Here is a 24,687-nt window from a genome sequence, read left to right as displayed (position 1 = left end):
ACCTGAGTAAGTCACCTGAGGGTGTTCAGCCTGCTGATGGCTTCTGATTTTCCCTGCTCCCTCTCCCCCACGCTGGGATTACAACAAGAAGAAAAGTCACTGAGGAAGAATGAGAAAAAATACATTTCTTTGGGTGCATATCCACAGGCAGTCAAAATATTAGGAAAACCAACAATAATAAGAAACAGTGTAGAGTTACATATCACAGTTGGTCCTCTGAGCTCACAGAATTCCTTGTTCATGCTCACCTTTAACCTCCTAACACTTGAAAGTGATAAAAATCTGAAATAAATCTTAAACTCAGTCTCTCCACTGAGGGTAGTTGGGATGTTCTCTCTAAAGAAAAAAAAAATTTTAATACTATAATCATTTGATTGTTTTATGAAGAAAAATGCATCAAGCTTCTTAACTATGAAGAGGTCAACAATTCACTCAGAGCATAAAAAAGGGAGCAAGGTAAGCAAAGGATAAAGATAAAACTTCGATGGACTAGAATATATAACCTGTGTAGAAAATTTACTATTATATTTACCACTATTGGTTTTTTTAAACAATACAGAAAGCACCTAGCTTTTCTAAAGAGCAGACACTCCTAAAGGACTCCAACATTCTATGAGCCTCAGTCTATACAAGTTCAAAAGGAAACAACCAACATTACTTTTTTTTATTCCAAATTTATTTTATTAAAAGTTTTGGGGAAAAAAAAGTTTTGGGTGTTTTGAGATTTGACACTGTTATTTAAATATAAATTTTTTTGCTTTTTAAAAATAGAATTAAAAATTTTTTTTTATTCAAGTATAGTTGATTTAAAATATTGTATTGGTTTCAGGTGTACAGCAAAGTGATTCAGTTATATATATATATTTTTTTTTTCAGATTATTTTCCATTATAGGTTATTATAAGATATTGAATATTTTTCCCTGTATATAGTAAATCCTTAAAATAAAGTTTCATTTCACATTAACTATCATGTTATCAGGACCTTTAAGAGAAAAGATTGACTGTGTAATGGGAAGTATATGCAAGTAAAGTAAGCATATGGAAGTAAAGTAAGCACTGGGATTCAATAAAAATTTAAAGACATCACTATTAAAATAGTATATTTTACTGAAGTCAAAGTAATTTAGGACATTCTATAGGCAAAGTTGATAGGTCTACATGAGTTTTGCACAATCCTCACACAGAATGAATCATTCAACACTGATAGGGATATATCTAGCTTTAACAACAATGCAAAAACACTAGCAAATATCTTCAAGAAATAAATGTATAACAAAGGTAGGTACCAAAGATCTGAGGGCCTGATGTTTTGTATTTTTAGTGGGGAAGAGAACTGGCTTGTCTGATATCAAAGTGACCACTGCTTTTTGCCTGAGAAAGATTTACTCAGATTTGGTATAGTAAATAGCATATTTCTTAGAAAACCAATGATTTTAAAGAAGGGTAAATATATTTTCCTCTCGTAGACCACGGCTAACCACAGTGTGGCACAATTTTGGAGAAATCAGACCTCACCCAGTTACAAAAATAGCAAAAAGGATTCTTGCTGCTGGCAGAAAAGTGACATCTTTATCGATACTGCAAGAACAGTGTTTTAAACTTCTCAATTAGGCATTTTTTTAAAAAATCAGCTCTTTTAGATAAGGCTGAAAGGGGAAAATTAAATTGTGTTTTATAAAATGGAAGTAACTGAAATCATTCTTCAGGGGAAGGAACAGAAAGAGGCAAAAAAGAAAAAGAAAAGATAAACAACTCAGGTTAAATACTGAATATATGACCCTGTCTAAGTACTTTGAACAATCTGGGCCTCAGTTCTCTAATCTATGAAATGAGGATAGTAGTATCTGTCTTCCTCACCTTACAAGGTGCTGTGAAAATTAAATAAGAATTATAAAAGGATTCAGTAAACTGTAACTGTTGTTACTGTTGTTTTATAAGGAATTCCAGTTTCACTCCAAAAGGAGCTAATCATAAATATTAATACAAGGGGATTATTCTTTTCAGTATAAGTGACAAATCAACCAAATCTCTCTTTGACTTGCTGACTTTTCCTGATTGACTTAATTCAACCCTAGATGGTCCCCAATGATCCCTACCCTCTTGGTATTCACCTTTTGAGTAGTCCCTTCCCTTCGAGTGTGGACAGAACTAGAGTCTTGTATCTAACTAACAAAATAAGGCAGAAGTGACAATGTGCAACTCAGTGACTAGGCCATAAAAGGCTGTGTTGTGTCACTCTTTCTTGGATTACTCACTCAGGGAAGCCTGCTGTCATGCTGTGCACAGACCCACGGAGAAGCCCACACTGTGGGGAACGGAGACCTCCAGCCCACAGGCAGAGAGAGACGGAGGCCTGCCAACAACCCCAGGAGTGAGCCTCGCAGCAGATCTTCCAGCCCAGTGGAGTCTTTGGATGACTTCAGACCCGGGTGGCAACTTGACTGCAATTTCATGAAAGACGCTGAGCTAGAACAACCCAGCTAAACTGCTACATGTTCCTGACCCTCAGAAAATGTGTGCCATAATAAATGTTGGTTGTTTTAAATTGCTAAATTTTGGGGTAATTTGTATGCAGCAACAGATTACTAATACACAGCACTTGACAGCATCTTGCTTTGCAATTAACATTTAACTTAAGATCAGTCTCTTCCTTGCTTATGAATTATCTTAACCACTGGTAAATACTGTCATTTTTGTACTTGTCGGTTTTTTCCATAATAACTTTCGAGGCTGTCTGCTTAAACTGATCATGTTTGATTTACTATATAAAAACACACCTTAAGTTTGATCCTTGTATCCACCTATTATCTTGCAATAGAAGGACAGCTGCTTTCATTTTTTTCCAACAGGTTTTTCTTCTGTGATTCTCAGCAGATGTTTAATGCAATTTGGGTTATACAGAGAAAAATATCTACAGGGAAAATTGTATTTTCATGTAATCATACTGAATTTAATAGTACTAAGATTAACCTATCTTTATTTATTTTTTTTTTAGAAGACTGATTTGTAAAACCTATTCTGGTTCCAACAAATCTAAATCTTTGCTTTCTAATACTCGTTTTGCAGCCCTGTGCAATTGCTCTTTTGCAGCTCACCTCATGTTTTAAAGAGACTTCATACCTAAAATGTCCGTGAAGGTTTCATTCTATTTAAGCCAAAAGATTAAGTCAAAAGTTTGAAAAAACCACTCACAAAAAAGCAAAATCTTTGAACTGCTATCCCCCCTGCCCTGTTTGAAAATAAAGAAGGGAGAAAAAGAGGGAAAGAAATAAAAGTAAATTATTAATGATATCTTATTATGATTTTAATTTTAATTAATTCATTCAAAAATATTTAATGAGCAGCTATTTCCAGGCATTCAAGATGCAACAGTGGAAATAAAAAATAAGACCCAGATCTCATGGAACTTCAAATTTTTAAAATTCAAAAAACCAGCCCCCAAAATAGAGTTAGCTATTTTTGTGGAACCTATGACCATTTAGATCCATCACAAATGAGGGGAGACATATAAAATCCTGAATTCCCATATCCTGTATGCTACTTTATTATGCCTTACCATAAATGACTTGCTAACTTTTTTTTTTTTTTTGAGTGAGGCATTTACTTCTAGTACAAGCTTAAGGTGAATAAATGGAGAGAGAATCAATATTTATAAGTTTTTTCTATGTGTCATGCATGTTAATACATTGTTATATAAACTACATAGTAACATTAATTATTTAGTATTAGAATACAATTTGACAGGTGAAATTTAGGCTCTAAGATGAAACACTAGTAAGCAACATGGTTGGGGTTTAAATTCAGTTGACTTTGATTCCAAAGTCCATGTTCTTTCCACCCCTTGATGAGTTCTGTTCAAAGCTCCAGTAAATCATGGTGTATATTCTATTCTAAAATTCTAAGATCAAGAGCTTCTACAAAATTGCCTTCCAGAAAAAAAATATTCTATTAAAACTATACTTTAATTCTAATAATTACTTCTAATTTAACTTTCAGTCTTATATCAAGTAGCCACTTTCAGAAGAGCTCCACTTGGATATCTCACATGACATCAAACTCAACATACCCAAAATGTGATTTCCTTCTTAAAAGCTACTCTCTCCCCAAGATTCTCTTTTTACCATGGCATCACTCTCACCTCACAATTCAATCTACTTACCTATCACCAAGTTGTCCACTCTATTATGCCTTACCATAGATGACTTGCTAACTTAACGTTCTCCAAGACAAGGGCTTTACCTCACCATTATGGTGATCACTAATGGGCTATTTCATTATGTATGTAAATTATAGAACAAAAAGATACATTTAAAAAATGCTAATTCCAACTGTCAGAGAAGTATTTTGTTTTTCTTTTTTCTTTTTTTTTAAAAAGGTCCCTTAGGCAATTGGCAGTTCTCATTTAGTTTGGCCTTAATGAGTATTTACCCAGGGCCCAGAAGCAGAATCCATATGGCCTTCAATTTCCTCAACTTAAATACAAGAAAGTGCAACAGTAACCAAAACATTTTTCAAACATATTTAAAAGCACATTTATTTCACCACCAAATTTTTCTACCAAGTACACCCTATGCTTTCAAAACTACCTGCCTTATATCAGATGTTGATTTATAGGCAGAACTCAAGTTCTTATTTTTAAAAATGTTTGCTGGACATACGAGAATCATATTTTCTTAGGAAATGGTTTAAAACATTATCTATAGTTGGCCTAGTGTTTAACTGGAGAAGAATTTAGACTGATATGGAAACATGTTCCTCCAATTATATGAAAATAGAGGCTTATTTTTTTCTCATGAACATGTATTCTGAAATACTCTATAAACTTATAAGAGTGTCACATATTCAGCATATGTACATTCTATATTTACTAAAGGATTTTAGATGGCTAAATACAACAGAAGCAAAATAAGATCTCTATCATAAAGATAAAAATAGGGTACTCTTTAACGGAGAAAATAATTATTCCAGAAAACTAGACGAAGGATGGTTGCTCTGAGACCTAATTTTAGTTTTGAGCTTCCAAACAGCTATCATCATTAGATAAGAGACATACTAGTTTATCCAGTTTATCAAGAGAAGGACTTTCCCCTCTCACTCACAGACAGCCTTAAAGGTAAGAGATACTAAACGTAACAGAGTGTTTTCAACAATATTTTGCAGAGAATGCTGACTTTCACGTGGCAGAGACTGCAAACTGGCAACCCATGAGCCAGATTAACCTGCTGTCTTCTTTGACTCTCACAGTGTCTCCAAAAATTTTTCAATGGTTGAAAATTTTAAATATTTAAAATAAGAACTCTGACTTCTGGTTGGAGCTAATAGCTACCCCTCCTACACTCCATAGAACACCCCCCCTTTGCCACCACTTACGTCATCTGCAGGAATCTAAGTGTGGACCCCTGTAAATATATGGTGGTCTATTAGAACAGTATTACTATAAAACTTGAGTGCATATTATGAAATCATCAATCTTTGAAGACCAATCTGCAGGAAGTTAGAGTGGTGAAGCATAGGGGCATGGAGGAGAGCTCAAAGGGCAGTGTCCCAGTCTCCCTCTCCCTCTCTCCCTCAGGACTATAAGGACTCCCCCCAAGAGTCTTTGGCCATAAGTTAAGAAATCATCAAAAAAAAAATACATATTTTTTGAAGTAATATCCTGTTTTTGAACAAGAATCATACATGCAGGACTGATACTGAAGAAGTGCATGTTAGAGTATAATGGCTCATGTCCCTTCTGATTTGTTGGGCATCCACTCTACCCAGGTGAAAATATTTTGAAGATCACCTCTGTGTTCATGGAACCCCAACATACACAACAGATGAAAGTAGGGCTGCTCTGCTTGAACAAGGGGTAGGAAGGCCATCCTGCTTGCACCTCCTAAAGCAAAAACTTGTTCTTGATGAATGGGTGGGTCCCATGTCACCAGACCCATCACTGTACAAAGTCAGTTGACTCTAATGGCTCTGCCAAGAGCTAGAGTACAATTATTGCCCAAGGAGCTCCCTGGAAAGTTCCTGAAGGGCAAACAATCTGTGCTGTTGATTGTAGAAAAATCCATAGATTTAGTAGTCTGGCATGCAGTTGGCAAAGCAAACAGTTGTTACTAAAGCGAAAGTGACAGAAGATGGAAGGCCATTCCACAGGATTCAGAAGTAAGGGAGGCAGGGTCTAAACTTTCCTCAGCAAAGAGCTTTGCATCTGCTAGAATACCTGATCAAGGAAGGAATGGACTCAAGGCCCAGAATTACATACTATAGGACAGATACTTCCAAACTGTTTTTTCAAAGCAGCAAACCCCTCTTCTAATCCAAATTCTAGACCAAACTCCAATATATAAAACAACAACGAATGCAGCTATCTTCCAAATGAAAGGTTGGTAAGAAGACAGGATCCCACAGGTACATATGTCCACTCCCTCTTCCCATAAATTTGGCATCTCCTCAGAATCCTAAGGCTCCGTGGAACACTCTGTTAAAAGCACTGCTGTGGGGAATAAAACATGTGACTCTGGCCTGGAAATTTTTAAGGCAGGTATTAACACCTTGACCATGATTGTTATAGGTGAACTAAAGCCACAAATCATTTTCAATATCAGAATTATTGTTTTGAAATCACTATTGAAATAGACACATATGGCAAACCATTAATACAAAAATCAATGAACCAAAGAGCTAATTCTTCCCTGGCAAACCTCTTAAGATGTATAAAGGATTACATTAGAACCAGCCGCCTGTTCTCAGTCTTTTATAACCTTTACAACAAAATTCCTTTTTAACTTATCTACTTCATAAACCTAAATCCCTGTCTTTATTTCAAATAATGGAGCCACCAGTGCCTTTGTCATTTCAAATCTTTTGTGAAGAAAAAAATAAATAAAATCTAAATTTTTAAAAAATATTAAGCAACTAAAAAATTTAAAGAATATTAACCAACCAGCAGTTTGTTTTTTATTCCTTAGAAAGGAGATTAAATCCTATATTTTAAAAAATCTGAGCTTAAAACCTAGTTTCTCGGGCTTCCCTGGTGGCGCAGCAGTTAAGAATCCGCCTGCTAATGCAGGGGACACGGGTTCAAGCCCTGGTCCGGGAAGATCCCACATGTCGCGGAGCAACTAAGCCCATGCACCACAACTACTGAAGCCCGCGCACCTAGAGCCCAAGAGAAGCCACCGCAACAAGAGAAGAGAAGAGAACAAGAGAAGCCACCGCAGTGAGAGGCCGACGCACCGCAGTGAAGAGTAGCCCCCGCTCACTGCAACTAGAGAAAGCCCGCGCGCAGCAAGGAAGAACCAACGCGGCCAAAAATAAATAAATAAATAAATAAGCCCCCGCTCACTGCAACTAGAGAAAGCCCGCGCGCAGCAAGGAAGAACCAACGCGGCCAAAAATAAATAAATAAAGTTTATTTAAAAAAAAAACACAAAAACCTAGTTTCTAAAGATCCTTGATTTCATCATCTTTAGCTACGACACAACTCGGGGAGTTTTAAAGAGCTCAGTTTACAAATTCAGTGTCCATGATTTGAAGACATCACTATCAGTCTGAAGAGAAGGGGAAAAAAAGAGTACAGCTGGATCCAGGAGAAAGGCCAGGTTATTTACACACCCACAAATTTTTTTCTGTTCTTCAATGGTTGTTGTTGTTAGTAGATTTTTTTCCTTTACAAAGAATAAACACAAATCCACTTCAGGGGGGGAAAAGAGTAGCCTAAACTTTCAGCACTGGGAAATTCCATCCCAAATTTTCAACTACTCACAAAAGCTTATGAGGGTTGACCCCCAGGACCATGGAGACCATGGAGAAGCGTGTCTGTGGCACATTCCGAGGAAGCGTGAGCCACACAGAGCCCATACATTCCAGCACACTGAGCAAGCACACACACGCCTCCCCACTTCCCCAGACTCCGCCAGTGAGGGGGCACCAGGCTGGAGGCAGGCCCCACACACCAGGCACCTTCCAGTCCTGCCCAGCCATCCCTGCGGAAGTACAAAGGGGAAGGAGAATAAGAGAGAGGAACTGGCCAGTGCAGGGCCTCAAAGAAAGAAATATAAGACCGTTTGTGGGGCAGGCCAACCACATACTCTAAGGGTTTTTAAAAGTCAAAGAACAACTTGTGTGAGACTCCTGGTCCTGCTACCACCAATGGAATCACTTACTGTCTCCTACCCACCACCAGTGAGTACCAGTCTTTCCCACATGCTCTGGAATTACAGACCGTACAAGCTGCATGACAAAGTTCAGTCACCTATGCTTCTACGGCTATCTGTATCCTTTCTCCCTTCCTCCATCCCTCTTTCTCTCCTTCCTTCCTTTCCTCCTTTCTTCCTCCTTCCTTTCTTCCCTCCTCCTTCCCTTCCTTCTTAATAATTGAAGAGGTTAAACTCCAGTTTTTCAGTGTTAAACTCTTCCATCATCTACCTCCGACTCTCTCATATAAAGATGCACAGACACTTTTACTCCAAAGCCTTATCTATACAATGAAGAGACAAAACATCCATTTTTCAAATATGCATTGTTAAAATCACAAAGATCAAGAGGGACTAAAGTAAAATGTCTCCACATAACAAAAACTATATAGCCTGTCCTCACGTGAGCTTTTTCGAAATAGCCTCTATTTCATGAGTTGGTTTGAGGTTAACCTGTCCACAGAACCACCATTCAATGAAATATTTTTTTGCTTTATTTTCAAAGAGAAAGAGTAAAAGAGAAGATATAAATGTGGTAATAAAAATCTTTTCTGATAATATTCTTGACTGAGAAAAGCCATTATTTTTTCATCTCATAATAAAATTTTTTTCATAAAATTACATTCTTATCAAAAAAGCACCACCTCTATATCTACGAAGCAAAATTCTTGTATATCTCATTGCATTGGTAGTATAATTGTATCTCAAGTCCTATTTACTAAAAAAAAAAAAAAAAAGTCATGAATGCATAATATGCTTAAGTAGTGTATCAAAAAGAATATACAAATCTTTCTACTCCCTGTGCTTTCAGAATCTTTCATTGTCAAAAAAGTTTAAGGGCTTCCCTGGTGGCGCAGTGGTTAAGAATCTTCCTGCCAGTGCAGAGGACATGGGTTCGATCCCTGGTCCGGGAAGATTCCACATGCCACGGAGCAACTAAGCCCGTGTGCCCCAACTACTGAGCCTGTTCTCTAGAGCCTTCGAGCCACAGCTACTGAAGCCCACGCGCCTAGAGCCCGTGCTCCACAACAAGAGAAGCCACCACAATGAGAAGCCCGCGCACAGCAACGAAGACCCAACGCGGCCATTAATTAATTAATTAACTAATTAATTAAAAGGTTTAAAATTTTCTAATGTTAGTAAGATGAACCACTCTATAGAAGATAATTTGCAAGAATCCCGTATTTCCGTCTCCAAATCATAGACACTTTTAAAAATATACAGATAAAAATGAAAGCATGCCACACTTTGTGCAACACTCTAGGTCCTACACAAAAAAGTCTGAGGTGCTTTTTTCCAGGATTTAAAAAAAGTATCTGGGCCAAAGGCATAAATACAGACCCTCCCTACCCCCCGCCCCACCCCACTGCATACATATGTTTTTTTACACTTAACTTTCAACCACAATGATTTTTTTAAAATCTTTTATCTTTAAGTTATTACTAATGCCTCTACTATAGGTCTACTTCAAGAAAGTTTCTTCAAATTATGACTAACACTTTCAGTTTTCAGTTACACTAAATTAAAAATATACTAAACTTCAGTCCTTTATTTTCCTCAGCATATCTGTTGTATACATGTAAACTTTAGCTCTAATTCTGAGTTAGGAAAAACATACAAAGTTACTCTATTACCTATGTACACATTATCACAACTTTCTACTTTATTGCTAGGGTGCTGTTACTGTATACAAATTAGATGGTAAGCAAGGGTAAGACGCCCACTGCTTCTTTGAAGCACGTTTGGTCGGGTAGAAGAAGGAGTTGCTTTGGAGTCCAAAGCTTTACAGCCCTATCTGTGAAACGGATGAAATTCAGATCTCTCTCAGCTGTATACAAAAAAATATGGAGAAGGCCTAGTCCAATGCCTAGCACATTAACTACTCAGCAAGTATTAGTTACCTTTCTTCCTTTTCCCCATCTTCTGAGTCAGAATTCCACAGAACATGCAATACCCCACTCTGGGCTCTACTAAGTTAAAGAAATGAAATGCCCAGGGAGTTGGAAATAATCTTCTTTCACTTACCTTTTTCTTGATAATTCCTTCCTCCCTTCCACCACAACTATAAATATGATACTACACAAAAGTTAAAGGAAACGAGGATAAATGCAGGAAAAGTTCACAATTAAGGGGAAATGGACTGTTCTTCACATGCTTAGTTATTTAGTATATGCTTTTGAGTCACTATATCATTAATGAGGAACTCAGAGAACTTTAGGGATGCTATCCTATTAACATTCATTTCACTCCCACAGGAGAGGCCAAAGGCCATATTCTGTACAGAAAGTGAATCAGAGAGAGAGACACCAAATCTCAGGAAAGACTTGGCAGCTACCAGGAAAACACTTAAACCAAAACAGTCCTGCCCTCTAGCAATGGATTGGCTGAAACCTGGGACGAACCCACCCAAGTGATTCCTTGAGCTTGACTTTCCTTTACCATGTGGCACATGGTCTTGACCAGGGCTACCTGTGTAATCTGTGTGGCTAAGCTGTTGAAACATCTTTCTCGGCAATGTCCTATGTCATAACACAAGGAATGCAACCACTGAAAAAAGCAATGTAACAACAACATCAAGATCCAACCTGCTTGGTTAGGCATACCCCACTTCTGTCTATGGGCAAGCATAGTGATACTGCCAGTAATTTAAAAATGACCTCTGTTTCTAATTTTTTTCCTAAAAACTATAACAAAGTAGAGATCATTTGGATTGATTAAGAATAAGATCATTGCAAAGGGTGATTCACAAACAAATCTATATTTATATCTTTCCATCACTCTTGAATGGCAACCTTTGAACCTTACAACACTTTCAGATAACTTCTTTAATTAAACAAAGTAAATGTAGGTGAAGTACGCTGGACTGAGAATCAGAAGTTCTAACCCTAGCTTTACTATTTAATAGTAATGTGACCTTAGGTAAATTATTAAATTTCTCCGAGACTGAGTTTTCTCATCTAAAAAAAGGAATAATATTAACTGTCCTTTCTTCTTCACATAATTATTATTTAAAATAAATGAAATAATGTGTTGAAGAGGCTGAGATATTATCAGTACTATGTGAATATGAGATGCAGGCACATAAATATACATTTATCTAGTATTATTTACATGTCAACACATGCAATCATGAAATTACCTTTCTGATCACATTTAAAACAAAAATTAAAAGTCCAAGCTTCCCCCATAAGGCAAATCCTCACATGTTGGTACACATTAATTGTATGATAATAAGAAAAACTGAAAATATCATTCTCATTGCAATCATCCCATACAGATTATCCTGGTCATTAGGTACAACATTTTCTTATGATATAGATAGAAGAAAGTCTAAAACATGCATCAGAACTCTTAATTTTCATTTATTGGACTTACTGAAATACCTATTTTATGAAATATTCTTGATAATAAACAGAATGGGAAAATTCTAACTAAATCTTCACATTTTAAGAAATAAAGTATAGAACAGATAAATAAATAGGAAATCCAAGAATAAACAAAACATGTCTCCAAAATGTAAGCTTATTATTTAGTGAGAACCAGAGGCTTGGGGAAGAAGCATATCTATTAAATGATGGACATCATTTTGGACTCGATTGCCTGCTATTAATGCAAAAGTATCCATTTTCTCTGGTCTACTTATTCAACACCTCAACATGCCATCAAACACTAAACCAAATTAAAGAAACAGTAATTATATTCTCCCTCCTCTTTGGAAGCCAAAGTAACAAAATCTGAATTTTTCTGTAAAAGAAAATAATTTTTCTTCACTATTTTATGGAAAGACCAGACTAAAGTACATGATCAAAACAGGAAAAGAAAAACCTTAAAAATAATGCTCTGAGCACTCTGCAATTTTGCTGCCCAAAATAGAACCCATACAGTCCATGCCACCAAATGAAAATTACAAGTTTGTAAGCATGAAGTCAAATTATAAAGTAAAAGATTTTAAAAAATATTTTAATGGTGATAAATGAAAGGAAAGACTGGTAGGTGTTCGTTGTTTATTTGCTATTATGTTTTCTTCAGTGACAGTGTTTTGAATGACTACCCAAACTAATTTGAACTTTAATTTGAGTGTAAAAAGGACAAACCTTGACTAACAAATTACTTGGGCAAGTTTTGTTAAACAGAACTCTCCCATTCTTCAAATTAAGAAGTTAATCATAACTTTTGGAAATTATGCTTTTGACTAAAATTTTTAGAAAGCTGGTTTAAAAAATTGGTTTAGCCAAACCCCACCACTTTCTTCTTCAACACCAATAAGAACACTGAAGACATTTTGGTGGCATTTAAATATAATTTTTTAAAATATATTTTTGAAATTTATTATTCAACTTTTTTAACAGCCTCCAAAGAAACCAGCTCAATACTATGCTTCTTCTAATGAAATTGATTCTCTCAGAGTACTTTTGTTATGCAAAATAATACACTGTCTTCCACAGTATAGAACTTCTAAATGAAAATGCATATTCAAATCTTAAATCTTCTATAGAAAATCAAAGCCTACACAGAATCACTTGCCAATTCTCTTAGTGAGAGGGGACATCCAAGCAAAAGTGAAGGAGAGTAAATTTCCCACAGAATGGTCCTTCCAGGAGCATGCTCACTGAAGAAGCCACTACAGGTGTCTGTGCCCTGGCTCCCACAAGGTTAACCACCTGCAAGAGTTATGCATCACTCAAGGCACATACTATTGCACTTGACTCCCTTTAATTACCACAAGGTTCAAACACCTAGCAATTTTCATTTGCCTTGTCAGGACTAAAACCCAGAACATTTGTTGTTTAATTTAAAGATATCCTCCTCTTCCCTCTTGATACCATCTGTCTGAAACTACTGTCTCCCATAAAACACACACCCCCATGTGCACACACCCTGCTGAACCACAGAGATGATACATTTAAGCTCAAATTATGTCCTCTAACAACTGACCAATTGCTCATCTACTTTTGAGGATTTCATGAGCAGACTTGGAAGAGTGATTCAGCAGGAGACAGCAAATATTTAGAAAGTTGAAAGTATCAAATATGTATAAATAGTTCTTATAGAAATCTGATTTTCATAACTTTTTGACTTTTAATAAATGTGCCCAAATTACTACCCTTTTATGCACATTTCAATGTCATTTACATTCCCCCCCCATTTAAAAAACTGGAACAACCTCTGTAAAATAAAAAACATTTACTCAAAATAATAGTGAAATGTTGATTTTGATATGTATTAGTTCTAAATCTTCTAACGTCCTTTAAAATTTTTCTTCTTAAAGAAAATATATTGTACTTTAGATCATTATGTATAAAAGGTGTTCTACAAATATTATTAATCTTCTCTCATCTTCTCTATATAAATGATAATCTCAGGCTAACATAATAAAAAACAAAACTCTGAGACCATCCCTTACTGGTCATCTTATACCCAGCCATAATTACAAAGAAACATTATTATTTAAAAAAACACAATTTGACAAATGTATTACATATCACCAAATCACCTTTTAGAATTAACGTTTATGTGTTTAGCCATCTAGTACTTTTATAAATCACTACAATATAATTTAAAATTGATATGAATTTGGCAAATTGGAAAATCAAGCCCCATATAAAATCTATTTTGATTTGTAGATTTCAATGGCTTTTAATATTTAACCAAATAATGTAAAAAACATCAAATGGCCAGTCTTTTAAAAACACAAACTAGAATTTTAAACCTGAATTACCAAGTAATTTTTTTCTTTATTGCTTCTATTTTAATTCCAACACTTATCTCTTAAAGGTCACCAAAATGTGTAATTTTCTATGGCATTACCTAGAACTGCATAAAAAAATTACTAGCCGTTTTTTAAAATGGGAAACTAAATGTCCAACTCAAAGACAAATCAAAACTAACCTTAGAGTAATATATATATGTGTGTGTATGTGTGTGTACATATATATATATATAAAATATCCACACATGGAATCTATACAATTAAATCCAGGCCTTAATTTCTAATTCAACAAATTCTTGAAATAGGGTACCATATGATTTTAACCTAATAAAGTCTTTTCTGTTGCTACAAAATTAAAAATTGATCCATCAAAAGCCTTTGTTGCAGGGAGGGCTTGAGGTTGGGTGGTTCGGTTTTTTTTTTTCTTTTTGGTATTTAATTCAACTATACACAATGTAGTACATACAAGCAAAACACAATTGAGATACTGTTTTCTTTAACATTCCTATAGGAGACCAAATTCATTTGCATTGGAGAGAACACAATTACTGATTTTTAACTCATGAAAGACAAATTCATAGCTTTTTCCTACACTACCTCATAGTATTCTCACCATCTTAGTGAAAGCATGTCTAGCACCACTTAGTTACTTCCTAGAAGTGGGCAGAAATTGCATTTTTCAAAGTTTTGTTTCTCACAGAATCATTCAACTTTAGTTACAAAGCATATTCAGGTTAGCGTATGTCTTAGCTCAAAACAATTTATGCAATGTGTGTGTGTGTGCATGTGTGTAGATACATATAGTATATAAATTTTTTTAAACTAAACTCCCATCAACATCAAAAATGAAATTTCTATCAAGGAAGTTTCCACAACTTTTACAGCCCTTTGTCTGTTTTTTCTTCCTTAAGAAATCTTTGATTCATATATGCTACCAAGAAATGCGAATAGAGAAAAAAGAATCAAAGATTTTTATTCAACAGAGCCTGAAGCCAACTTAGAAAGTAAGAAAAATAGATGGTTTGTACATGGTTTACATTACAATAATTTGCATTCAATAAGAATGAAGCACATGTGGCAAAAGAAAAAAGAGTTTTCTACTTCTAAGTGACCCTGAGAAAATAATACTATCTAGTCTGTCTACAAATACAGCACATATAAAATAATGCTAGAATGATATTTAACAAAAGATCCAATTGGTAAGCAAATGGCATGCCAATATTTTCATAACTTAAGATAAAAAACATCTCCTCCCAAGTATCATTAGGTTAAAAAAAAATCTATTTGGAATATAGATATTAAAACTGATTCTTGAGAACAGAAAGAAATCAGAACAATATAAAGAAAATGAGCACTCACTTGTGGAATGGTTTTTTAAGTAAGCAAGCAATGAGGATGAATTGTTTTCTTCACATTTTCACTTCTACTAACACAAAAACCACATACAGAACTGACTGAAGGCCAACAAATGTACTTTTAACTTGTTAATTTTCATGGAAGTGCAATAAAAGAACACCAAAATAGTCACCATATAACATAAAAGCTTTGGTTTCAAATGTCACAGTACCCTGTTTTTGAGAGTCCCCTCCGTGGTGGAGCCCTGTACATGAGAACACACAGCTGCCTCCTCCCAGGAGTCTGAGCTCAGTACACAACACCAGGCATCAGCTCTCTCTCCCTTAGCCTGCAGTACCAGTAACTAATTTCTGCATTTTAAACTAATAAAGGAAAGGAAGAAAGATCAAAGCTATCCAATCAGAAATGAAGCAGCCCTCTACAGCAGCAGCTTATGCATACATTTGGCATGTCAGACATCTTCACAGTAGTGAATCATACACAGCGCATTTCAATCTACCTCCTAGGTATTTCATATTACCCACAGTGTTCAAAGAAATCATGTACCAATAGAGCTGTATAAGTCCTAGACTGCTCTTTATTTAATTAATACTAAAAATCTGGGACAAGCTTTTAATTCTCAACTCTTATATAAACACAGCAAAATCATCTAAATGACCCTCCAGCTAACAGCAAATAACCTCTGTATTTTGAAAGAAAAAAGTTAAAAAGTAATATATTTGTGAGAAGTTTCAAGAGATGTTAATAACTTTGGATAAACTAGTATTTCACTTACATTGCAACATTAAATAATATACTTTGCAACATGAAATGAGACACCAACTAACCAAAGATAAAATTCTACCGATTTTTACTAATTATAACCAAAAAAAAACCTCAAAACAATTATACAGCCAACAGAATTAGATATTTATAGAAACATAACCCATCAAATATTTTGGGTGGTTCTTTCAAACCTTGTTCAATATATTCATCCAATATTCAAGTGTTATAAGATGAGTAATTTTAACTTACAGTAAATAGTTAACGTATCAAAAAGCTTCAACTTCGATTTTTCAAGCAAAAAAAAATTTTTTTAAGAAAACCATACAAACTTAAAATACTTAATTGAAAAATTAATCAGCTGCACATTACATCTCTTCCTAGAGAGAAGAACTAGCTTAATACTACACATGAAACTGCAAATCATAACTTTTACCTCTTTTTTTTTTTAAGTTATTAAGTAGTTTTCTGATATGCCACTGGAATCATTGGCAAACAAAAGATAATCTGTTGCTTAGTTAAAACATATCTGGAAATGTGCACACATTTTTAGAAACCCTTTAAGCAAAACATCTATGTATTTAACAACTGGGATAGTTTGTTTTAAAATCTATTCAATCCTGGCAAAAATCAAGTAAATGGTTACACTATTGAGAATCACAAACTGTAAAGGTGGTTAAGTCAAAGACTTCACTTAGAGTCTCCAATTCAGCTACTTAATGACTAATGGTGAAGAAATGTATGTGAATGGGATATAAACTAAGTTACGACACATAGAAAAAAAATCTAGAATGAGTAATAAAGGGCCCAAATTTAAAATCCACAATAAACTTTAAACAAAGATGTTCTCCCTCATTCTCTCCTCACAGACATTCTCATGTAAGCAAATCACTGTGGAGAAATCCAACCTCCACAAAACTTTTTAGTCTTTCATTAACAACAGTGCACTTAAATATAATTATAGATTTCACAGCGATATTTGTTTAGCCTCAAACATATCTTAAAAGCAACAACAACAAGAAAACGCTCAGAAGCAATATTCAGTAGTCTCAGTGACTAAAAAAGTCTGGCTTTTAACTGCCACCTAATCCAAACAACCTACTTGTTTAAAGCACTATGCAAAAATATCGACCCCTTGCTGAATTATTTTATTATTCAACACTAAGGTATCTAAAAAAGAAAACTAATTAATCGCAATAATCGCGAAGTTTAGTTAAGCAATTTAGCTGACACAGTAAATATTTACTCTTAACATCTCACAGGAAGTCTTGACAAGCATTTGTTGCCATTGTGCTGGGGGGCAGGGGTGGGAGTGGCGGGTGGGAGGCAAGTTTTCATAAACAAGTTAAACGGTCCCAGCGAATTTAACACAGCTAGTGTTCGCCACCCACCCCCAATAAGGCACCAGATATTTTCCAAGTACAGTAAACACCTTATATAATGAAAGTAAAAAATGTAGCTTTCTAAACTATTTTAACTCCACTACAAAAACAAACAAACGCCTTTTAAAAAACTATACAAGCACATTTAAAAAAACTGAGTGTATTTTTTTTTTATTTAGACGTAAGACCAATCACACAAAAAAACTAAGCAAAATATATTTACCTGAGCTTTTTGGAGACTGAGTAATCAACTTCCATGATTTTCCCATGCAATTCCACTTTACCTTTAAAACAGAAATTAAAGCACTCAGAACCTTCCTGCGATCAAACCGGCGGGGGGCTAGGAGGGGCACGCACAGAACTCCACGCTCCGGCTCCGCCTTCGGGCGCCCTCAAGGGGTCTCCTACCCCGCTCGAGCTGGGCAAACTTGGTTCCCAGTGGGGAAAAAAGGTGGGCGCCCCGTGTCGCCTTGTTCCCCGGGACGAGGTGGCAAGGGTGCGAGCCCGGATCCCGACCCCAGGTATAGCTGTGGGTGGCATTACCGGAAAAACAAATTTAATAAAGAGCGGCGCCAATTTGAAAGGATGAGCTCATTTGAAACTCAAGCTGCAGGGCTGGCGCGGCCCCGCTCCTCTCCGGGCCCCCACCTCTCCATTGCGCTAATCCGGGCTCCGAAGGCTCCGCTGCGCTCCCCTCCCTGCCCTCTCCTCCCGGTGGCCCTGGTGAGACACGCCGAAGCCCCCCGGGGGCCGCTTCCGCGAGAGCCGGGTCCCCGCCTGCTTCTGGTCACCTTGGCCTCGCCGCCGCCCCGCCCCCACCCCGCGCGCCGGTGGGGAAGGGGCTCCGGCCGGGCCGAGGTTCGGGGGGCGCAGGCTCGTGGCCTGGGGGCGAGCGCGGCTCCGAGCGGTGCGTGTGCGGGAGGGAGAGTTGGTGAGTGCGCGCGCGCGCGAGTCTGTGTGTGTGTCGCTCTCCGTCTCCCGTCTGGGCTCCAGCGCTCTCGCGGGCCCCCCGGTCGCCTCTTTCTCGGTTCTCAGTCCGGGCCCCCACCGAGTTGAGACAGGGCACCTCGTAAAAAGGTGCTTCTGGCCGAGCGGGAGGCGGGGGGACAGGCGGCGGAAAGCCCCCAGCCCCGAGTTCTTCTCAATAAAATCGGACAAAAAATTCAGAGAAAAATAGGAGCGCTTGAGAGACAAGCGAGAAGGGACTGAGGTTCGGGAGAGGACCGAGAGAGATGTGCCGTCGTGCAAAGGCGGGGTGGGGGGAGCCCCGAAACCTCGGAGGGGATCGTCAGGGTGGCGCCGAGGGGGTGCCAAAAGTGGGGGACCGCGGGGCGACCTGGGGAGGGGGCTCGAAAGGAGAGTGCGGCTCAGGGGACGCCAGAGGGCGAGAGGTCCTGGGCACGAGGCACGGGAAGGGGTAAGGTCCGGTCAAGGGAGAAGGACATGCAGGGTTTGGGGGGGTCCCTGACAAAAGGGGTGACGGGAAGGTCAGGGAAGAAGGGGAGACGGGGGCTCTCTAAGGATGGGGGTGGGGAACTCTGGAAAGCAACTCGGGGAGCCGGAGGAACAAGGGGTGCCCCGGGAGAGCGAGAGAGCCTCGGGAACCCTAGGGGAGGCTCGGGGGTCGCCCCAGGGCTGCGGCTGGGAGGGCAAGGGGTGAGTCCGGAGCCGTGGGGGGAGGGGAGCGGGCCGTCCCAAGAGCGGGCCGGCGGTGAGAGTTGAAGGTCTGGTGCGTGGAAGTGAACGTGCGGGCGCTAAAGCCCCCGCCGGGCGCCGCCCGCAGGGCTCGGCCTCCCTCCGGGCGCCGTCCCGGCCTGAGCTGGGCGAGGCGGGGGGAGGGGGACAGCGCCGACTGCTCACCCGAGAGGGTCTCGATGGCGCGGATGGCCCAGTTCTGGTCGGGGTAGTCCACGAAGGCGTAGCCGGACTTGAGCAGGACCTGTCCCGCCAGGGGCAGCTTCCTGTCCCCGAAGAGCTGCCGGAGGTCGTCGGCAGTGACGGCGGGGCTCAGGTTCCCGATGTAAAGCTTGTTCATCATCCGTCTCTTCCCCGAGAGCCCGCGGCTCCCCCGGCCCGGTACCCGGCGCTCCTCGCCTCCTCCGCTGCCCTCGTCTCCCCTCCTCCTCCTCCGCCCCCCCTCCCCGCCCTCCGCCCGCCCGCCACCCACCCCCACCCTCAGCCTGGCTCCCCCCACCGCGGCCGGCCCGGCCCGCCCGGGGGCAGAGGCGGAGGCGGGGACTCGGCGCGGCTGCCTCCTCGGGGCAGAGTCCCGGGCCGGGCGGCGGCGCGCGGACAAAGCGCTCTCTCTGCCTCCCTCTCTCCCTCTCAAGGCGGTGGCGGGAGGAGGAGCAGCGGCGGGCGGCGGCAGCGCACCCCGCGTGTGTCTGTGTGAGAGTTTGTACGGGCGTGTGCGCAGCCGAGAGTGAGCGAGCGAGCGCCCCCTCCCCGCCCCGCGCCGCTGCGCCCCTCGCCTCGCGCCCCCCGCGCTCCGAGCGCTCCGCGCGGCTACCGGGACTTCTGCCCCGCGCCGGGCGGGCGGAAGCGGGTCGCGGCCTGGGGCTGGGGCTCCCGGGAGCCAGAACCCCGGGCAGGCGCGGCGCGGAGGCCGGGCGAGCGGCGGGGAGGGGAAGGCGCGCCCCGGGCGCGGGTGGGAATGCGCGAGGGGGAGCGGCTGGGAGCCGCAGGCGTAGGAGGGCGAGGGGCTGTGGGAGAGCGTGGAAAGGGGTGTGCGCAAGGTGGACCGGATGTGAGGGCGCGGCTGCAGGGCCGGCGGGAAGGTGTGTCTCGGAGGTGAGAAGCGAGGGCAGGCTGGGAGACCACAACTTTTCGCGGCGAGTTGGCCGAGTCCGGCTCCCTGCGCGTTCCCGGGCGGAGCGCTCGCTCGGAGACCCGCTCCCCGCCCCACTCTCCCGGGTAACCGGTCGGCGCGTGTGGTCGAGGGAGCGCGGACGGGGGTCGGGACGCTTGGGGCCCAGGACCGGCCGGGCCCTCACGGACCTTGCACCCTGGGGAAGTTGCTCCGGCCCTGGGCCTCAGTTTCCCGGCCCGCGAGGGGAGAAGGAAGGCCAGAGCGGAGCAACGTCCCCTCCGCCCGCACCCCGTGCGCCCGGAACCTCGCGGCCGGCGGCAGCCTGACGTTGGCAGCTGCTCTCTATTCTGGGAAGTGCCTAGGGCTTCCCGAGCCACCGCTGCGAAGCCAGGTGGCGGGTGGGGAGGCGAGCGAGGAGGGGGCAAGGACTGCGGCCGGGAGGACCAACGCTTGCTGCTAGGCTTCGAGGCCGGGTTCAGTACCCCCGCCGGGGTGGTGGGAGGCGAGGGTGACTGGAAGTGGAGGCGCTCAGGCGGTGTAGGAGTTCCCCGAGCATTGGGAAGGGCCCGGAGAGGAAAGAGGTCCTTCCAAGCGGAGGAAACAACGTGACCGACGGAAGAGGCAGGGTTGGGATGAGAGCAGCCCGAGCCGAGGGGCTAGGGAAGGAGCCAGACAGGCTGGAGACCGGTTGCGAGTTCCGGGGCTCGGCTGGAAGTCTGGTGGTTAGAGCCTGGTCCCAGCCAGGAAATGAAGTTCTACAGGAAGGAAAAAAATGGGCAGGATTCAGAGGCGAAGGGGCAGAAGAAGATTCCAAGATCTGCACTTCGGGGGGCCTTAGGAGAGGTGATAGTTTGACGGGAGGAATGTGGGTTGGTTATTTATTTATTTATTTATTTATGTATTTTGAGGGCGTTGAGGGTCTCTTGCTGGAGAAGCCACAAATGTAGGGATGGTCTCCTGGCTGGGTCGTGAAGTACTCTCTTTCTCAAGCTCTCCTGTCGACCAAGTGGGTGGAGGGAGCACGGCTTCTTAAAAAAAAAAAAATACACGTTCCCTGGCCCCTTCCTTTGAAGACTGACTGTGAGCCTGGATTTTGTATTTTCTGTAAGTACTCCCAGGTGATTCTTGTCTAGGAAACACTGGCCGGTGGAAGGTCTTTCGGATTAGGATTCAGACCTCAGCGTTGTGGCATGTAGTGTTCCAGCATCTCTGAGCCGAAGTTTCTTCATCCATAAAGAGAGAATAAAGTGACCAACTCTTGGCTGTTGTGAAGGCTACACAAAGGATAACTGAGTAGTGTGTTGAGACAGTGGACACACACTTAATGCTTGTTTCTTTTCTTTCCCCCAGGAACTCATGAGCTTTAAAATATTTCCTTGGGGGGAAAGAGATAATTGGTATGATCACCTTCATACTATTTGCTTTATTTTACTTCCAGTATTTCAAAACTGCACATTCTAAAAGAGAAACAAGAGTGGCAGGGATAATTGGTCTCTGAAAGGTTAGTAAAACTTTTGTGTATAATATTTTCAGACATGTCAATTCCTTGGTCCTACTGCAAACCTGCAAACACTTTAGCATGGATTCTCTAGTGGGTAGCAAGCATCTAAAGATTCTTGGCAGAGTTGGCTTCTGGTGAACTCTTCTATCCTGCTTCACCAGGTCACTTTCATATTTTTTTCTGAAAAATAACTGGTCTTTGCTATAATTTGTGTCTTCTGTCTTGCTGGTGGTTTGTAAACATAGTGCTGGAGAAGAGCTTGATAGGTAACTGATGGGGGATGTGTTTCCACCACACCTCTGATCTTGTAGCACCCACAGTTCATTATCTTAGAAGGCAGAGTTGCTTTTTCACATGATAGAGAATGGAACAGCCTCCGAATGCAAAACAGAAATCCAGAAGTCATTGCCACTGCTTGACAAAACTTTATTTTCTACGTGTTTTCTCCTGCGATCCCCTGCCTCCTCCCTTCCCAGAGAGATGAAATAGAGATTGATCCGGGCTGAATTTAAGGTTAATAAGCAAAAATTTTATGAATGTTGCACTGAGGTCAGAAATTTGGGAAAATTCTTATATTAGGCATATTACTTTTAAAAGCATATATTGACCTTTTCCTCAAGAATTTCAAAACAGTACAGATCCTCATGGTTTTCCAATGGTTCTTTTGGGCAGGATGGTGGTAAGGTGACTGGGACAAGATTTCTTAATGTCACTTTGCAGGTAGGAAAACAAGCCCAGAAAAGTAGACTTCTTTCATGGTCATACAGAGGGCTTGAAATATGATTGGCAAACACATGTTAGCCTAACAAAGAGCTCATGAAGTATTAAGGCTTCATCTTGACTTTCATGACCAATATTTTGTCCATGGACAGAGCACCTTCTGATAGTATCACTGTGGTGGCCTTAACCTTTGGAGTCTAAAAAAACCACAGTGGAAATGTTTTTGTTCAACTAATGATGGTGGTCATTGTGGCCAATGGTTCTAGGTAATACAAGGAGTTGGGAGAGAAAATGAAGCCTATTTCCTGGAAGGCTGAGGGATTTGGAGGCAATTCAGTATTTGATAATACAGTATTTGGTGGTGTCAGCACCTGCCTGCTTGTTGGGAATGATTGGTGGTGGGGTAACTGTTTAGATACAGTTCCCAAATTGGCAGAAGAGAAATTGTTTGACCTTAGTTGAGTTAATTCACCTCTCAGAACTTCAGATTCCTAATTTGTAAAATAGCCCAACCTACTTCCTCACTATAAACTTCAGCTCCCCTCCACTTTTCATATTTTCCAAATACTGGGCCATCTCAGAGCTGTACTCCCTTACACATACTGTTCCCTTTCCCTGGAATGCATTTCTTCCCCTGGTCAACTGTTTTCTCTTCTGACTTGACCCCAGGATACACACAGCATTTCCTTTATACAGATAAAAAAATATCTTGTCTAGTGGTGATACCCCTGAGGTGTACATTTTGAACAGATGGATTTTATGATATGTGAATTACATGTCAATTTTAAAAAACTGTATGAGAAAAAAAGTCTTTTTGAGGTCTTGGGTTTTTCATCCTTTCACCAATATCAAACCTGGCACATACTAGGAGCCCAGGTAATATTTGTTGCATAAACAGTTATTATCTGAGGTTTGCTCTAAAGATTAAGTGAAAATGTATGAGATGGTACCTACCTTGCATGGCGCTTGACATACAGCAGGAAGAAATGTTCATTTTTCACCTCTTGTTGAATTTGTTCATTCATTCATGGCATTACACAGTGTTAGGCACTGAGGATCCAGAAATGGATAAACATCATCCTGCTCAAGGAGTTTATGATCATGGAGGAGGCAGATGTATAAACAGATTATAGTTTGGCATTAGAGGCGCCAGAAGAGACTGTGAGCATACAGGAGGAGAGGATGTCTTATTCAGCCTAAGATCAGAGAGGGGATCACCATAGAAGAACTGAAGTTGGAAATGTACTTTGAAAGATAAGTAGGGATTTTCTAGGATAGGAGAAGGAATGGGAGAGGAAATGCGTCCTAGGTAGAAGGAATCGCATATGCAAAGGCACAGAGACACAAAAAAGCATCTGCTCCACACCTAAAATTAAATCCAAATATTGATTTAGAATAAGTTTGAGAAAAAGAGAACAGAGAAAATAATGCCAGAAAAACAACAACAAAAACAAGAACCTTCCGGAATTAAAGACATGGATCTCCAGATTGAAGGGGTTTACTGAAGGCTCAACACAAAAGATCCAGAGTAAAAACACACTGTAAAACTTAGAACCCAAACAAACCCAGCAGCTGGGAGAAAAGAGGTCACATAAAAAGGATTTGGAAAGAGAATGGAAATGTATTTCTAAAACAAAGGACTCTAGGAGGCAGTAGAGCAATGCCTTCACAACCGAATGGAAATGATTTCCAGTCTAGAATTCTAAACCTAGTTAGACCATCAATTTAAAAATACTTGCAAGGATTCAGACATGCCTCCATTTGGGGGGAAGCTACTGGAGGACAAGTGCCAGCAACACCATGAAAGAAGAAGACATGGGATTAGGGAAATGAATCCAGCCCAAGAGACTGAATAGAAGATTCAGAATGCCAGCAATGCAGCCTTTCAGAGAGCAATCAGCACAGGCTGGAACAAGAGAATATATGGCTTGGAAAGTGAGGACTTCAAGGAACAAAAGAATGGAACTCGTGTATGAGTGCATAGTAATTATTTCTGATAGAATGGCAGGCATGTTGGAGCATTTGGAAAAAATTAATCACAGGTATATGGAAAATAGGCAAATGGAAAAACAAAGAAATCATTAACTCTAGGAAAAACACATGGTCATACTAGAAAGGAGCAATGGTCATAGGCTCAACAGTGAAAATATTTGTACAGTCATAATTTAAACACAGATGTATTATCCAAACTGCAAAAGAGAACTTACAAATCAATCAGAAAAAGACAACCATTAAGAAAATGGGAGAGAATATGAATGGG

General features: G+C 40.6%; 1 protein-coding gene across 3 annotated transcripts in view; it reads right to left on the bottom strand.

Moving 5' to 3' along the window:
• Positions 1-19,513, bottom strand: part of IGF2BP2 (insulin like growth factor 2 mRNA binding protein 2) — a 165,359-nt gene extending 145,846 nt beyond the window's left edge. For 2 of the 3 annotated variants that reach the window (XM_061194383.1, XM_061194384.1), the window contains exons 1-2: positions 19,258-19,513; positions 17,621-17,681 (exon numbers count right to left, since the gene is read on the bottom strand). In XM_061194383.1, coding sequence (XP_061050366.1) covers positions 17,621-17,681; positions 19,258-19,435 — 239 coding nt within the window. In that variant the 5' untranslated portion in view covers positions 19,436-19,513. Of the gene's footprint in view, positions 1-17,620; positions 17,682-18,188; positions 18,304-19,257 lie in introns of those variants that run through there. The other variant, XM_061194385.1, reaches the window with a different exon arrangement.
• Between the last annotated feature and the right edge of the window lie 5,174 nt (positions 19,514-24,687).

This window comes from Eubalaena glacialis, chromosome 6 (assembly GCF_028564815.1).
Source record: "Eubalaena glacialis isolate mEubGla1 chromosome 6, mEubGla1.1.hap2.+ XY, whole genome shotgun sequence".
In the NCBI taxonomy this organism is placed as follows: Eukaryota; Metazoa; Chordata; class Mammalia; order Artiodactyla; family Balaenidae; genus Eubalaena; species Eubalaena glacialis.
This window is presented reverse-complemented; position numbering and strand designations above follow the sequence as displayed.